This window comes from Cetorhinus maximus, chromosome 7, assembly GCF_964194155.1.
Source record: "Cetorhinus maximus chromosome 7, sCetMax3.hap1.1, whole genome shotgun sequence".
Lineage (NCBI taxonomy): Eukaryota > Metazoa > Chordata > Chondrichthyes > Lamniformes > Cetorhinidae > Cetorhinus > Cetorhinus maximus.
Genome location: NC_135885.1, coordinates 24,107,165 through 24,124,667, shown reverse-complemented (window position 1 = coordinate 24,124,667; position 17,503 = coordinate 24,107,165). Strand labels below are relative to the sequence as shown.

At 42.0% G+C, this 17,503-nt stretch overlaps 1 protein-coding gene across 1 annotated transcript in view; it reads right to left on the bottom strand.

Annotated features, from left to right (window-relative positions):
* Positions 1–4,431: 4,431 nt before the first annotated feature.
* p4ha3 (prolyl 4-hydroxylase, alpha polypeptide III) overlaps positions 4,432–17,503 on the bottom strand; it is a 77,393-nt gene continuing 64,321 nt past the window's right edge. Inside the window, exons 12-13 of the mRNA XM_078545201.1 lie at positions 9,422–9,518; positions 4,432–4,973 (exon numbers count right to left, since the gene is read on the bottom strand). Of these exons, the coding sequence (XP_078401327.1) occupies positions 4,903–4,973; positions 9,422–9,518 (168 nt within the window). The 3' untranslated portion in view covers positions 4,432–4,902. The remainder of the gene's footprint in view (positions 4,974–9,421; positions 9,519–17,503) is intronic.

Here is a 17,503-nt window from a genome sequence, read left to right as displayed (position 1 = left end):
CAGTGGATAATTTTTGTGGTTGAGAAGCAATAGACCACACTGAGTTATCAGAAAGGGGATGAGGGGTCACAACAACAACAGCAGCACATTATATTTATATTGCCCCTTTAAAGCAATAAAACATCTCAAAGTGCTTCACAGGGGCATTATAATACAAATTATGACCCCAAGCCACAGAAGGAGATATTAGGGCAGATGACCAAAACCCGATAGGTTTTAAGCAACGTTTTAAATGAGGAAAGTAAAGTAAAGAGATGGAGAGATTTGGGGAAAGAATTCCAGAGCTTGGGGCCTCGGCAACTGAAGGCGCTACCATCAATGTTGCAGTGATTAAAATTGGGAATGCTTAAAAGGCCAGAATTAGGTGAGTGCTAATATCTCAGGGTGCTGTGGGGCTGGAGGAAGTTACAGAGATAGGGAGGGCTGAGGCCATGGTGGGATTTGAAAACAAGGTTGAGAATCTTAAAGTCAAGACTTTGCTTGACTTGGAACCAATGCACATCAGCAAGTACAGATAGACAGATTTTTAATCAGTAAGGGGATCAAGGGGTATGGGGAAAAGGCAGGAAAGTGGAGTTGCGGATTATCAGATCAGCCATAATCTCATTGAATGGCGGAGTAGACTCGAAGGGCCGAATGGCTCCTATCTCTTATGGTCTTATGGTGATTAGTAAATGAGACATGGTGCAAGTTAGGACACAGACAACCGAGTTGCTTTGAGATGTTCAGTGGTCATGAAAGACACGAAACAAATGCAAGCCTTTCCTTTCTTCCTTTTGTATCACCTAAAGTTTACAGAGGGTAGGGCGTGGGAGGCTGGCCAGGAGTGCACTGGAATAATCAGATAATAGAGGCATGGCTGAGAATTTCAGCAGCAGTTGAGTTGAGCTGAGGCAGGGCTGAGTCGGTAATGTCCTAGAGCTGGAAACAGGAGATGTTAGTGATGGCGCAGGTGTATGGTTGAAAGCTCATCTCAGTGCCAGGGTTGCAAACTGCTGCCAGGAAGAGGGGTCAAGCCAGTGGCTAGGAAAAGGAATTTATGGCAGGGGCTGAAACCATTTACAATTTAGAGACAGAGGAGGAGTCAAAGGAGGTGCTGGTAAGGTAGCGTAGGGTGTTGTCAGTATGTATATGGAAACCGGGTTTCAGATGATGCCTGGTCATATTCTGGAATATGGTCACTTAAGATGTGGTACTACATAATTCAGGGACACAGAGATAATGGGCAGAATTTCACCCTTGTCGGGCAGGCTCAGTAGCGGCAGTCAGCATCGAGGCCGGAAGGCAATTTCACACTAGCGGGCCAATTAAGGCGGGCCAATTAGTTTCCCTGGTGTTAGAATCATAGAATGGTTACTGCACAGAAGGAGGCCATTTGGCCCCTTGTGCTCATACTGGCTCTCTGCAATAGCATTTCACCTAATGCCACTCCCTTGTCTTTTCCTTGTAGCCCTACAAACGTTTCCTTTTCAGATAATGATCCAATTCCCTTTTGAATGCCTTGATTGAATCTGCCTCTACTACACTCTCAGGCAGTACATTCCAGATCCTAATCACTGGTTGCGTAAAAAAGATTAAGCTGAAAAAAGAGATATGTTGTCAAAACTTTTCAACTTGCACTCATCAGGACTGGCGCAAGAATATCACATTTCAAAGTGAAACAATTAATACTGCATGAGAAAAGGGTGCTGATCGGATGGCAATTGGACTCTGATTGGTCGAGGCGTTGCCGTGGAGAATGCACCAAGGAACTGTTATCCCTCAAGTTTTTGTATAAATTCAAAAATGGCAAATCAACTCTGATTGGGGAATGCACTAGCGAAAAGTTGTCTCCCATGCTTTTGTTTGTGCTTCCTGTTTGCAGAGGACAGGGCCCTTCTTAGGAAAATGTATAACTTCTAGCAACTCATAACTGAGCCACATTGGAAGCCCAGCTGATAATCTTAAATTGATTGTTAGTGCAATTCTTAGCACATTGAGGATTGTTCAGTAAGTGCTGTCCAATTGCAGAATCACATCTAAAGTTGGACACTGTGTTCTTAGTTTTACAAGCATGGGCTGGTTGACTACAGTCAGCACTCTGCTCTTGCGAACAGCCAAGGGGCATGCTATTTGATACGATTCAGTTGTTGGGATGTATGGCCTACATACCTGGCATCACACTAGCACTGGAATTCATATGCCATATTACTCATTTGTGTGATAGGCAGAACAATTTTTGACTTGACAACAGCATCCTGTTAGTGGAGACTACCACTCGTGCTGCTGCTGCATAGTGGCAGCATGGTGGCTAGCTTCACCTCTTGCTCAAATTTTTGGGACAACTTACCTTTCCACGGTAACTTAAGGTAAATGGCACATTTCAGGATTGAAAGTAACGGCCTTAGGCCCATTCATGAGTTTGTCTTCACATCCTTCCTAAAGTGTGGGCCCAGAACTAGACACAATACTCCAGTTGTGGCCAAACCAGTATTTTACAGAAATGTTTTATAGGAACAATATTAGAATGAAGGGCATCAAAATAACAGGCAAAAGGAGTAGAAGTCATGTCAGGAAAATGTTTTTCACCCAGAGGGTGGTTGGAGCCTGGAACGAACTCCCTGTAAGAGTGGTAGAGGCAGGTTCGATCAAGGTATTCAGGATTGCTACCTGAAAAGAGAGAATGTGCAAGACTATGGGGATAAGGCAGGGGAGCGGGATTAAGTAGAATGCTCTTTCAGCGAGCCAGTGCAGACTCAATGGACCAAATGGCCTCCTTCTGCACTGTAAAGATTCTGTATTTCTGTGATCAAGAAATGGGTGGAAAATTTTCTAGAAAGGAATGAAGAACAACCAAAAGTTAAGACTTATATATTTTTTAATTTATTCTTTACTGGGGATGTGGGCATCACTGCCGGGGCCAACATTTATTGCCCATCCCTAATTGTCCTTGAGAAGGTGGTGGTGAGCTGCCTTCTTGAACCACTGCAGTCCATGTGGTGTAGGAACATCCATAATGCTGTTAGGAAGGGATATTGGAATCATATTGGTATTGGAATCAATGGATTAACTGGTCAGAAAGGTATCTATCAGATTGACTGACTATCAGTGGAAGTTTTCAACTATAAGATGTATGGAACGCAAAATAAATATATTCCAAAGAATTAAAAATGGGTGCATCAAGGTACAGAGTTCTGCATCAAAACTGGTACACAAGAGGACCAGGAAAAGTGGTCCTCTTTCATCATCAGGACATGATTGGTCAGTTGTACCCTAGGAAACTGAAGAGGATGAAAGTTGACCAACTAGGATGCCAAGAATGGGACTACAGTGAGTCCAGGGAGGGAGAGCTAGGAAATCCGGAGGGTGCCAAGAGGTGGCTGACAGGGGTCTGCAGTTTCACTGAGGAGCTATGAGAAGCACTCTTGCTCCTCCTGGCTCCACAATTTACTTCCCATTTTCTAGCCACATTTAGCAGCCCCATGAAGGAATTCTGGGCTAAGAAAACTGTTTGCAGCGTACACAACGTATGCTGTGATCAGTCAAGATTTAGTATGAGAAAGGGGTAAGGTTGCCTACCTTCCTGGATTGGCCTGGAGTCTCCAGAAATTGAAGAACAATCTCTAGGACACTGATGTGTGCAATCCTGGAGGAAAATCATGGTGACATTAAAAAAGATTGCTTTTTTTGGTCATTTTCTTTGAGCTTTTCCCTTTACCAGATATTAAAAAGTGGAAAATGTGAGAAAAAGGCTGTTTGGCTGACAGTCAATCATCATCCAAATGGACAATTAGGCTTTTTGTTTTTTAAATTGGCGTATGAAGACAGTGCACCACAATTAAGGATGGATGGGATGGCCGGCTAATGGCTGGAGCGTGGGGGCAAGTCATGTGATGAAACCTCCTGGAGTGCATTTAATCACAGTTAGCAACCCTAGAAAGGGGTCTAAACCTACAGTTGGGCCCTGAATTTATATAGGAAATGGGCCTAACACTAGATTCAGGCAACGGCCAGGAAGGCTTCAGCACATCTTAACCAACATTAGGAGCTCCCTTCCTAACAGCACTGTGGATGTACCTACACCACATGGGCTGCAGTGGTACAAGAAGGCAACTCACCAAAACCTTCTAAAGGGCAATTAGGGATGGGCAATAAATGCCAGCGCTGCCCGCATCCTGTGAGAGAATAAAAAGAATTGATCATGTGGGGTTCTGCCAGTCTGGAGTGAGCGTGTGCATTCCGCAATCTGTGTACAGGTCTTGGACGTGATTCTGACCTGTGTACTGTCCGCTGGTGCACCTATTCATGATCTGTGCACGGTCATTGGACAGGCTCAAATGAAAGCACCAGAACAGATCCCATTGGATAAATAAAACATACATTTGATCTCCTCTCTTACCTTACTGCCTGCATTCCAAAATCAAGAGAGACAGAAACAGAAGTTCCCCTTCATTTCACTTTCAAATTTCATTTCACTTTTAATTCTCCAAAGAAATTCTCCTCAGGAATGAACAAAGCAATATAGCAATTTGTTTCAGTGAGCTACTTTTGTAAAATAAAACATTCTGTCCTCAGTTATTTGAGGGTAGTTTGTTTTCCTTTTTCCTTTGATCCAGCTTTCTCGGATACAGTGTTCAGGAATTTATGACATAGGCACAGTCAGCGATGACATGAATGGAAATTTGCAGCAACGCGTCCTGGTTCCGAGGGTGTATGTTTTCCCCATATGTTAACAACCGCTCAGCTCCATTCCTCAGACCCGAGTCAGTGCTAAAGTGTGTTTGGCTTCAGGCCATGCTTCCTCACTCCTGTTCAGACAGTGCTCGGGCTTCCAGTCATTATTTCAGAAACATATGGTGCTACCCCTCTCCATGCATAGCACAAGTTCTTGTACTCCAAGAGGTCCCATGACGAAGAGATCGCTTATTCATCTGGGTCAGCTCCACATTTCCTTTGAAATTCCTGCCCATGTTCTCGGATCCATTTGTTAGCGACTGAAAAGTTTGTTTTTAAAGAAGAACAATTGTTAAACAGCCACATATTAAAAGATCTACAAATCGTCGGCTAGAAAATACCAGCAACGACTAGTCTTACCCATTTTTCATTGAAATATGGTAAAAAAAGGCAAATATTAAGAACAATTAAAAAAGAAAAATATATTAATTATATTTATTTTTCCCCATACAACCTCCTTATCTTAAGTCAAAGTTACTTAATTCAAATTATCCTTTCGTTACACATTTCAGCAATAAGTTGCCATTTTGTTGTTTATTTATATTGTTTATTTCAACTTATGGGTAATTCAATTTTTAGCGCAAAATCAGGAATAGTTGTAGTGACGTCTGGGTAATGTGTCACTTAATTCATTGACTCCCCGTTCATGCTGCTGTTTTTGCACCCAGATGAATGAGATAATTAGATAGAGTTCCAGGAGGTAAGTGCTTTTCCAGCTCTGTTTTGTGGGCATAGCAGGAGTGACTCCCACGATCTCTTCCTCTCTGCAATCTCTCGGACCAACCATACAATCTCTGAGACTTCCCCGTGATATACCCCGCCACCCATACCCCTACAAACTCTCAGACTCCCAAGCTGCAATCTCTCCTTCTGAACTTTACCCCATGATCTATCTGTCCCACCTGTCCAATGTGCTCTGAGACTAACCACCTCCCCATCCCCCCCCAAACCCCCACCCCCGCCCCAACACCAAACCCCGCATGACCCGCAATCTTCTTCAGTGCCTGGGACTGTCCCCCGCAATTGCCAGCTTTCTCACCAATGAGCCGACGAGCCCTCTCAATCTGGCTGCAAGGCACAAAATGGAGTAAAACATTGCAGCGAGGTTCTGCTGCTCACTTTGACAGGACCCCCACCTTCCTGTAAATATCAGGGTGACAGAGTACAAAAACAACAAACTCATGGCAAACCCGTTATAAATCCCTGGTTAGGCCTCAGCCTGATATCGTCGTTAATTCTAGGCAGCGCACTTTAGGAAGGCTTTGGAGTGGGTGCAGAGGAGATTTACCAGAATGTTGCTGGGGATGGGGGAGGATTCAGCTGCTTGGAGAGACTGGGGGTTGTTCACCTTCTTAGAGCAGAGGAGGTTATCGGGAGATTTAATAAAGGCATTCAAAATTCTGTGGCGTAAACTTTCTATATTTCTGTGTTTCTAGATTGATGCTGGCTGCTCTGAATTGTGAATTTGCAGACGAGTATTAATTTTGACTAATTAATTAATAAATGCTTACCCACTAAAGGTAGGCTAACTGGACTATCATTATCTAGTTTACCATATTTTGCCTTTTGAATAATACAACATGGGCAACTTCCTAATCCTCTTGCATAACTTCCATGGGCAGAATTTTGCCCTTGATGGGGGGTGCTTGGCAGGGGCGGGCGGGGCAGTCAGGAAGCCGATTGCTGCCCGCGATTGGCACCGCACTCTGATTTTACGCAGGCGGGCCCATTAAGGCCCGCCCAGCGTGGAAACGCTCAGCGCTACCTGTGCAGGTGAGGGGAGGAGGGCGAGTGGGCCTAGCGCGAACTTCGCGCATGCACACGAAAGAGCGCTCCAATCTCCCTGAGGCACGGAGCTGCCTCGGGGAGATGAAGAGCTGTTTAAAAAAACTAAGGAACGAACTAAAAATGTCATAAAACATGTCCCCTCATGTGGCTCTGTCACATGAGCCGGGACATGTTAAATAGGGGTATAAACAGTTTTTATTTTTTTAAATCACTGGTTGAATCCTCACCCCGCCCGTGGATGAGGTTTCGCCAAAAATGCAAAGGTCGCTTGGCCTTTTTGCTCACTTGCCAACCGAATGATTGGGCGGGCAGCAAAAAATTCTACTCAATTAATTGATTAAGGACCTTAATAGGCCACTTAATTGTCGGTGGGCGTGCTGCCAACTCCCATGCCCGCCCGCTGACCGAAATATCGCACGAGTGCGCAATGACGTCGGGACACTCACCCGATGTCATCGCGCGTCATTTTACGCTCATTCGGATCAGGGGCCCGCCTGCCCAACGAGAGAAAAATTCTGGCCTTTAAAAGTGTTATAGAATTAGCTTAAAACGTTTCCTGTTCTCAGTTACTGTTTAAAATTAAGGGGTCGCCCATTTAAGGCAGAGAGGAGGAGAAGTATTTTCTCTCAGAGGGTTGTGAGCCTTTGGAATCCTCCTCCTCAAAAGGCGGCGGAAGCAGAGTCTTTAAGATTTTAAGGCAGAGGTAGATAGATTCTTGATAAGCAAGGGGATGAAAGGCTATTGGGGGTAGACGGGAATGTGGAGTTGAGGTTACAAACCGATCAGCCATGACCTCATTAAATGGCGGAGCAGGCTCGAGCAGTAAATGGCCTACTCCTGTTCCTAATTCATATCTTCGAATGTAGTTTTTATGGTACTGTATAAAATGATCACTTTCATTAAACTACAACATGGGGGTTTTCAGCCTGTACATCCAATTATTTACCTCTATCTTTCCCACTCTTCTAGATTCTTCTTTGCCAAGTACTGGACCTTGAGTTTCTACCCATCTACCTTTGAGTCACACCACCAAGAAATTTTTTAAAAACATGTTCTTATTGTTAACTTTAAATCCTTGTTCCACTTTCTCATACTCAGAGGCTTTAATTACTGAGGTAATTAAACTTTATGCTGAATTTTCATAATCACTGAAGTAAACTTCAGGAACTAAGCTCTGGTCCCGGTGACCTACTCAACCCCTCATCTGTACACTGTTGCCAAACTATGGCCAACATTAACTATTGCATGATCTGGTTGCTAGCTCCCAGGACTCTGATTAAGCTGTTCCTTGAGGTAATAGCTGCGTAAAGGGTAAAAGAGTAAAAAACGTTAAAAGAATGGAGTTCTATTTACCAAATGATTCTGCCTTGAATGAGGATGCAAAGAACGCACAAAGAAAACATATGAAGATATGAATTAAGAGCAGGAGTAGGCCACTCAGCCCCTTGAGCCTGTTCTACCATTCAATGAGATCATGGCTGATCTGATTGCGACCTCCACTCCACATTCCCACCTATTACTGATGACCTTTCACTCCCTTGTTTAACAAGGATCTATCTAGCTCTGCCTTAAAAATATTCAAAGGCTGCTTCCACCGCCTTTTGAGGAAGAGAGTTCCAAAGACTCACTACCCTCAGAGAAAAAACTTTTCCTCATCTCTCTTCTAAATGAGCGACCCCTTATTTTTAAACAGTGACCCCTAGTTCTAAATTCTCCCACAAGAGGAAAGATCCCTCTCCACAACCACCCCGTAAAGACCCCTCAGGATCTTATATGTTTCAACAAGTCACCTCTTACTCTTCTAAACTCCAGCGGATACAACCCAAATCTTTCCAACCTTCCCTCATAAGATAACCCGTCCATTCCAGATAATAGTCAAGTATATCTTTTCTGAACTGCTTCTAACACATTTATATCCATCCTTAAATAAGGAGATCAATACTGGACGCAGTAATCCAGATGTGGTCTCACCAATGCTCCTGTATAACTGAAGCATAACATCCCTACTTTTGTATTCAATTTTTTTTGCAATAAACAATAACATTCTATTCGCTTTCCTCATTACTTGCTGTATCTGCATACTAATCTTTTGAGAATCATGCACTAGAACACCCAGATCCCTTTGCATCTCACTGATGCCAAAACACAGGTCTTTGGTGTATAACACACATGCTTGTTGTATTCTATTTCTGGCTTCTTTTTATATATTTCTCCACACAGTGTGCACCAGAGGCCTGTGTTTTAATCGTTGGAAATGTTTATATTACATCAGTCATGAAACTAGCATCTTTTTTGCTATCCCAATCACCTTACCACTATCATCACCTTTCTCAATCCCATGGGCAGAACTTTCACCTCGGCAGACGGGTACGCGCCCGAACCGCTCCAGTGTGAATTGACGTGCTTATAGTTGACGGGCAGGCGAAAAGGCCAAGCGGCCTTTGCACTTTTTAGGAAGCCGCATCCATGGGCAGGATGAGGTTTCCAACACCAAATAAAAATAAAACAAAAATTTTAAAATTTAATTAATAACATGTCCCTGCTCATGCGACAGAGTCACACGAGGGGGCATGTTTTATAACATTTTTCATTTCTTTATTATCTTATTAACTCTTCATCTCTCTGAGGCAGCTCTGTGCCTCAGGGAGATTCTGAAGCACGCACTCGCCCCCCTCCCCTCCCTCCCACACAGGCAATGCCACTCGCGTTTCACGCTAGGTGGGCCTTAACGCGTGAAATCGCCTCCCGGCCTCGATTGTGGACGGCGGTCAGCTTCCCAACTGAGCCCGCCCGACAAGGGCAAGATTCGGCCCCTGTGTTTGATTTTGTTGTGTTATATTGGGCTCATCTACCTTGTGCACTGCCATTTTAAGGAGCATATAGAACAAATGATTCACAATTACTTCAATCGTGCACCTACCCCATTTGTCTCCAACTAGCACTGGACAGCCAGCGTGGAGAGTGTCTGCATTACCTTGTCCATTTTTGTGGAGGTTCCACCAAAACAGGGCTGCATTCTAAAAAAAAACAGGAGCAATTTCTAGTTAATGTTCATCAGATGTTAGCTTTGCGGTATGAGGAGGGCTGATGAATCTTTGTGCAAACCAAATATATAAGATGAGCCATCTTTCCATCTTGTTTGTGTTCTTTTGGAAAGTAAACTGTTCCAATTAGCATAATAAACTGAAATGGTTTTACTTTTAATAACCATCAATGTTATAAGTAAAATAACCTGTAAAAAAAGCAAAGAAAATTATTCTGGAGATTTAAAAATTCAAGAATTCAGTTTGAGGAGTCATGATGATCTTCAAAGACTTGACAGATGATGGTTACACATTCTTGAGGGGAGTGAGACCTTATTTGGAAGGTCAAAATCACCAGAGAATCCCATTATTACTGGGACTGACTTGAAGTAACCTGGTTGTGTGGGGGAGGAGAGGTGGGGGGCTGGTGGGAGGGGGGCAAGTCGCTGCATGGGAAGAGTCAGGACACTTGGTACCTTACCCCAGAAACCAATGAGATACAATACACAGGGAAATAAGTTTGCCATTGTGTTGTACAGAATGGCATTGGTTCAAACCTACAGTCGAAGCTCTGCTGTGACTCAAACTGGTCTCTGGAGTAATCCTGATACCTAAAATACAGTTAGCCACATAGTTTGGACTGCACATGGTTTTAATTTGTAGAGTTTAGCAAGTACTGATAAAAGTCTTTGAGTTAAGGGGAACCAAAAGCAAGAACATTGCAACTTAAAAATCTTTAAATTGCAAGTTAAGGGAGGTCTGTTTGCTTTGTTCCATACGTTTTTGTTAATAAATTGTTTTTATTTCAAAGAAACCTCTAAATTGATACCCGTCTGTATGTAGGATTTTTCCAATTCTTGGATAAGTTATGAAAATATGGGTATTTTGCACTTGTGATGTCTTGGCATTGCAGTGAGGTCTGGGTGCCATTGACAAATCTGCACTAGATCAGTATTTACTAAACTTTATACAACATGCTGTATTTCAGTGTGTGAATATAGTCAATGTGAAGGAAAGGACACACCAGGCAGATTTGGGGAAATGATTTAAACTCAATAATTCTAAGTGTAGGAAGACTGAATTGTTATCTTTTTTCAGATTGTTATTTTAATTTCATTATTTCATCCGCTAACACAAGATCAAAGTAAAAAGGGGATTCCAATAATACTCGATGTATAGTTCCCAACAATGTTTTAAGGGCGTAATTTCTCATTATGTCAGAGCATGTTGTCACACTGTAAAATTCAATGAAAAATTTGGGATTAGATCAAAGAAGTTTAACTTGATAGACTTCTGAAGGAGACAACAGCAGCTACAAACAAGGACTTTGCAGCATAGCAAAAATAGTTTCAGGTTACAATATTTTTCCACTGCACTCATTCATGGATTGGGTAGCCAGAGGGCAGGATGATGACTTGTTAGAAATAGTCCCAGAACGTTTCTTAAACTGACCTGGTTGGCAATTTAGGAGATGGACTCAGCCATGTATAGTCCCATAGTGTATTCGGCAGATGTTTGACGCAACCATACAATGAGATCACTATGCCTGAAACATAACTCCTGCTGTGACAAATTAGATACAGATGACCTGTGTAAAGTTGGAACGCAGCAGACTGAAATGGATCTGTCCGGTACTCGGGACACCCCACTGCCTAACAGCACTTCCCATGGCCAGAATCCAGGCACCAGAAATCACAGAAGTTTTGGCTCATTAAAGCTCAACATTAACCCTGCCTTGTTGTGAGGTTTGTGAGGGGTGTGATCTTCCATCTTAAAATGGTGTCAGATCGATGCTGATGCAACTTCTGCACCTCACCCTGCCTGATCTTCTGAACAGAACTCCAGTATGCTGCAGCATTCAGGTGCTAAAGTTAGCTGCTGTTCTTCATTCCCACTTTCTGCGATGTGTTACTCAGTGAAATTCAGCATGGCTCTACCAATCAAATACCGTATTCTCTTTGCTTTTTCTGCTTCTATTTTTTTACATAATCTTGCTAGTTAATGAGCATTTAGCATTCACCAAATTATTCACATTTAATTTAAGTTTATCTTATGTTTAATTAAATTAAATTAAATTTATTTTTTAGTTCAGATTTCCAGCATCCATGGTAATTTGCTTTTATTTACATTTAATAGTCATTTGGTAGTACAGGGCGCAGAGTATTGCTGAAAAAAGAGACATGCTATCAAAGCTTTTTGCCTTGGACTCATCAGGACAGATGTAAGAACACCAAATTTCAAAGGGAACAACAATTTATACTACATGGAAAAAGGGGTTGCTGATTGGTTGGCAAGTTGGCTCTGATTGGTTGAGATATTGCCATGGCAAATGCACAAAGGAGCTATTGTCTTTATGTTTTGGCTTATTCACACAAGGCACAATATCTGGACATGTTCCTTTGGCTGCAGAGACCTATGAAAAATTCCAAATTACCCTGGAAGCGTAAAGTATCTCAAAAATTTGAGTAACAATTGAAGCTGGCTGTTTTACGCTGCTATTATGCAGTGGCAACACGAACGGCATTCTCCAGTAACAGGATAGTGCCTTCAAACAAAAAGACATTCTGTCTACCACACAAATGAGTAATGTGGTGGATGAACTTCATTGCTGCTGTGATGCCAGGTAGGCAGGCCTTACATCCCAATGGCAGGTGGATCGTATCAAACAGCACGTCCCATTGGCTGATCGAAACAGGCAGAGTACTGACCTCACTCAACCAACCTATGCTTGCAAAACTCAGAACATAATGTCTAATTTTAGATATGATTCTGTGACTGGGCAGCAATTGCTGAATAATCCTAAGTGTGCTAAGAAGTACACCAACAACCAATTTAAGAATATAAGTCGGGCTTGCAATGTGGCTCACTTATGCTTGCTAGAAGCAACATACATCCATATGCAGTAACCTGTCCTCTGCAGACAAAAGGAAAATGTCCAGACACTGCACTTGTTTTGAATAAACAAAAGCATAAGGACAATAGCTCCCTGTGCCTGCCCTGATGAGTGCAAGATGAAAGGCTTCAACAGTGTGTCTCTTTTTTCAGCAATTCACATTTAAATCGCCTTCATAACTTATGGCTTGTAAAATCTTTCTTGCTTCTTTGTTAGACTTACATATTCCACAATCTTAAAGTTACAGAATTCAGCCTGTAATCCTTATAAGAAACATGACAACAATGAAGAACGTTACAAAAAGATCTTTTGAAAGGAATTACTGCCAACTTCAGGCTTCACGTTAATTCTGACAGACTGGGTTTCACTTGCTTAAGTAAAGTCCTTTTTTCCAATGGAGTCTCTGCTTTGTCACAGTTATTTTGATATTTGTCAGTGCCATATGTTTTTTTGTTGCCAAGGCTTGGGGTGGGAAGGTAAATGCCACAAGAATAATCTGTGATTTTGTTATAGGTCTACGGGGAACATAGAATTCCTAACATAAATATGCAGAGATGGCTTAGAAAAACCCCAAGAAGAGTAATTGGAGTAAGATAATATTAGACCAGCCTGCTTGACTTGGCATGAATGTTCCATTTCCTTCCTTGTTGAAAAAGGAAACTTGAGCAATTAAGAAATCAATAATAATAATACAGAAATCTGCAGGCTGGCTCATTCCTCACATGTCTATACCTTCAATTAGACTAGTCATACCATTGAATTTAAAATAAATTAAATTCAACATAAGAAAGAGATGGATTTATTCAATTATTTGCATTTAAGCTGATGGAAGAAATGGAAATTTAAAATTAATATTTCACCAAATATTCATTCTATCCAAATACTTTAAGTTGCATTCCTATAATAATATCAATAATTCAATTAAAACAACAAAATGCTCTGTGTAAAAAGTAATAACCAGTAAAGGTTTTTGAAACACTTTAAATAATTGCAGATATTTTACATAGGGTATACAGCAAAGAAACAGGACATTCGGCCCAACCGGTCCATGCTAACATTGAAAAAGTGGTTGCCTGCCTCCACTTAGAAAAGGCCGCACCAGGGATTCTTTGAGGCAGTCAATCGCTGTGATCTTAATAAAGCGATGATGTCCTGGATTTATAAACTTAGGCATTTCTTGTAGTTAGTGTACAATCCTTAACCATGAGGTAGAATTTGAAGGTTGTGGGCATCTACCTATATTTTGATGGTAATACAGAGAGATTAAAGCATAATTGGAAATTATCAAGATGTATAAATTCATAGGGTACAGTGCAGATTCACCAGAAAAAAAAAACACCAGGCCTTAAAGGATTAAGTTATGAGCATAGGATGCATAAACATGGTTAGTTGAGTTGCATGTGCAACCCAGAACTGGCAATCCATGAAGATCCTCAGAACCTACAGAATACATGACTCAAATCATGCACACTTTTCCGGAGCTCTGAGAATGCTTTGAGCATTGCAGGTTTTAACAAAAAGGACAAATGGCGCAACTGCAACCAATATCGGCATTAAGGATCTGGTGAGTGATTTGACAGTAGAGCTTCCAGGGCTTGACCTCCCTTGAAAGCAGTGGTCTTACACTCAACAGGATCCACACTTCCCATGCAAGGGCATCACAATGGGATTTCAAGGATAGCCCAGCATGCAACTGTGGTCACCCGGATCAGACTGTTCACCACATTGTGGGTGGATGCAGCCTACAAAAAATTTGCCGCAGGATTCAAGGCAATCCACCTAACAACACACAGTGCAGTGACTCAGTTGTCCAACTTGGGCTTAGATTTGTAAAGCTGCAAGCTGTCATAAGCAAGAAGAAGAAAATAAGTATGGATTTCATTTCCTTGGGTTTATGAGGTTGAGAGATGATCTAACCAAGGTATTTAAAATAATTAAGGGATTTGATAGGATAGATACAGGAAAGCTATTTCCTCTAGTGAAGGAATCAAGAACAAGTAGACATATTTTTAAAATTGGACTTAGGCCATTTAGGAGTGAAATTAGGCAGCATCTTTCATACAAAGATCAGTGAAAATTGATAACCTTTCCCTCCGAAAAGCAGTGGATATTGGGTCAATTAAAATTTTGTGAACTGATAGATTTTTGTTAGGGAAGGGTATCAAGGAATAAGGAGCAAAGGCAGATAAATAGACTTGAGAAACAAATCAGTCATGATCTAATGGAATGGCAGAACAGGCTCAATGGCTGAATGGTTTACTCCTGTTCCTATATTCCTATAGATAAGCGTCAATTTAGAAACATAAAACAGATATAATGGGAAGTATGGTGGTTGCCTTGTTTTAATGTTGCACTATGCCTGTTTGATGGGCTATTGAAGTTGATTAGTTTCATTCCAAGGTACAAGATACATTTATCATAAAAGTATCTCTGTCTCTGAAAATGGTATGCATCAATCTTTTGATTATTGCCAGCACCATAGATAAAGAGGTGTTCAACAGAGAATTAATACACTGACATATTTTCAAACTGAATGGATAGAGTCCTTCTTCCCCACTCCAAAGTAAAGTTACTCCATGCAATACATGTAATCCCAGGACAGGGTTTGGAGATGACCTCCTTCATGGCTACCGCTAATGAAGCCCTGTAACCATGTGGTGTCTCAGGCAATTCAATTGGGCTACTCTGAATTAATATCCAAGCATGGATTTTTCATGTCTAACTAACTTGATTACATTTTTTGATGAGGTAACAGAGGGGATTGGTGTGGGTAATGCAGTTGGTGTGATATTAATGGACTTCCCAAATGCGTTTGATAAAGTGTCACATGCTAGCCTTGCATGTGAATAAAATGGAAAGTGGCAACATTGATACGAAGTTGGCAGAGTGACAGGAAATAGAAGGTAGAGGTGAATGGTTGCTTTTCAGACTAGAGGAATATATACAGTGGGATTCCCCAGGTCAGTACTAAGACCACTGCCTTTCTTGATATTATATATATATTTTTTTATTTGATCATGGGATGTAGGTGTTAGTGGCTAGGCCAGCATATGTTGCCCATCCTTAATTGCCCTTGAGAAAGTGGAGAAAAGCCTTCTTGAACCGCTGCAATCCATGTGGTGTGGGTACACCCACAGTAATGTTAAGAAGAGAGTTCCAGGATTTTGACCCAGTGACAGTGAAGGAATGGCAATATTGTTCCAAGTCAGGCTGGTATGTGGCTTGGAGGGGATCTTGCAATTGGTGGTATCCCCATGTGCCTGCTGCCATTGTCCTTGTAGGTGGTAGAGGTCGTAGGTTTGGAAGATGCTGTTGAAGGAGCCTTGGTGAGTTGCTGCAGTGCATCTTTGTTAGGAAATAGAGATAGTTTAAGTAAGTTATATTTGTATTTGTGGGTACTAGGAATGAGTTTTAGTTTTAGAATTTAAGTTTGATTTGTATTTCTGTATCTGTGTTAAGAAAGGTCAAATGGAGTTTTAGTTTCACTTTAAAAAGATGCTTGCATTTCTAATGAGGTTTTTTACAATGGTTGCAGCTAAGTTAAACAAATAAGGGTAGAAGAATTGAACTGTTGCCAAGCATCAGGGGGCCAGAGAGGCAGGTCCCTCCCACAGACACACACACACAGAGGAAAAAAAACAGCAGTTGTTTGGAAGCTGTTTGAGTGCAGTTGGTTCTGAAAGTTGCTGCCAGGAGAGACTGGAGCAAAGGGGACAGATAGCCAGTCCCAAGCTAAAGAAAAACTCCAAAAATCCAGGGCAGTGCAAGAGGGGAAAATCCAAAGAAAATCCTCTAGTCAAAGGAAGGGCAGGGACTTGGAAAAGGTCCTGATAATGAAGTTGAGAGTGAGGGGCAGAAAGGAGGCTCCGTGCTTCAGATTTAAAGAGACAAAAGCTGCAGAAAGCAAATTTAAAGTCAGAACAGTTAGCAAGAGTCAAGAAAACCCACAGAGACAACTGAAGGTCTGTAACTCTTTGTTATGGCATATGAAACAGTGGTTCACTGTTGATGGCTGAGTTGGTGAGACAGAGTACGTAAAAGACAGCTTGAATGCATGTGGTGACCTAGGGAAGAGGAAGGAGAGTTCAAAACTCTGGAAGTGAACCCTTGTGGAAGGCATCTGAGAGAAAGCGTTCATTTGGGAGAAGATTCCAAGGCAAGGTCCTGGAGAATGGAGATCGGAAATCCTCGTGTGAAGGACGGAGTTCAGTGAGACTGGTCGGCTCATGGTGTGACAAATGTCTAGGGGGAGTTAAGGAGAGATTTATAGCATCTGGTTGAGGTGGCATCTGTCACTTGATTTCAGAGTGTGCTATGTCTGACCACAGGGTGCCATGGGTTTACATGGACTGTGTACTTACTTTGTACGTGAGAGTATAAGATAGCTTTGTAACTTGTGTTATCCTTACAAATCTGTATACATTTGTAAAGGTATAGTTGTGGGTGAAGGAGTATTGTAATATAGTGCATCTTTTCTTGTTGAATAGTTTTATTCTTTTGTTAAAAGTTCATCAACTGACACCTGTGCCTCTGTTCGGAAGCTACTCTCCATGTATCTAAAGAAACAAAATTAGGATCTATCAAGCTGGGATCCACCCTGGAATCTGGCTTGTCCAATGGTAACAGCAGCTGGGATTATAACAACCTTGTAGATGGTACACGTTGCTGCCACTGTGTGTCGGTGGTTGAGGGAGTCAATGCTGAAGGTAGTGGATGGGGTGCCAAACAAGTGGGCTGCTTTGTCCTGGATGGTGTCGAGCTTGTTGAGCGTTGTTGGAGCTGCACTCATCCAGGCAAATATCCCATCACACTCCTGACTTGAGCCTTGTAGCTGGTGGACAGTCTTTGGGGAGTTAGGAGGTGAGTTCTCACTGCATATTAGTAACCTAGATTTGGGAATACAGGGCAGGATTTTAAAATTTGCAGATGGTACAAAACTTGAAAGTATTGTGAGCTCTGAGGAGGTGAGTTAAAGACTTCAAGAGGACATTGACAGGCTGGTGGACTGGGTGGCCAAGCGGCAGGTGAAATCCAATGACTGGAAGTGTGAAGTGATTGATTTTGGTAGGAAGAACAGGGCCTGCCC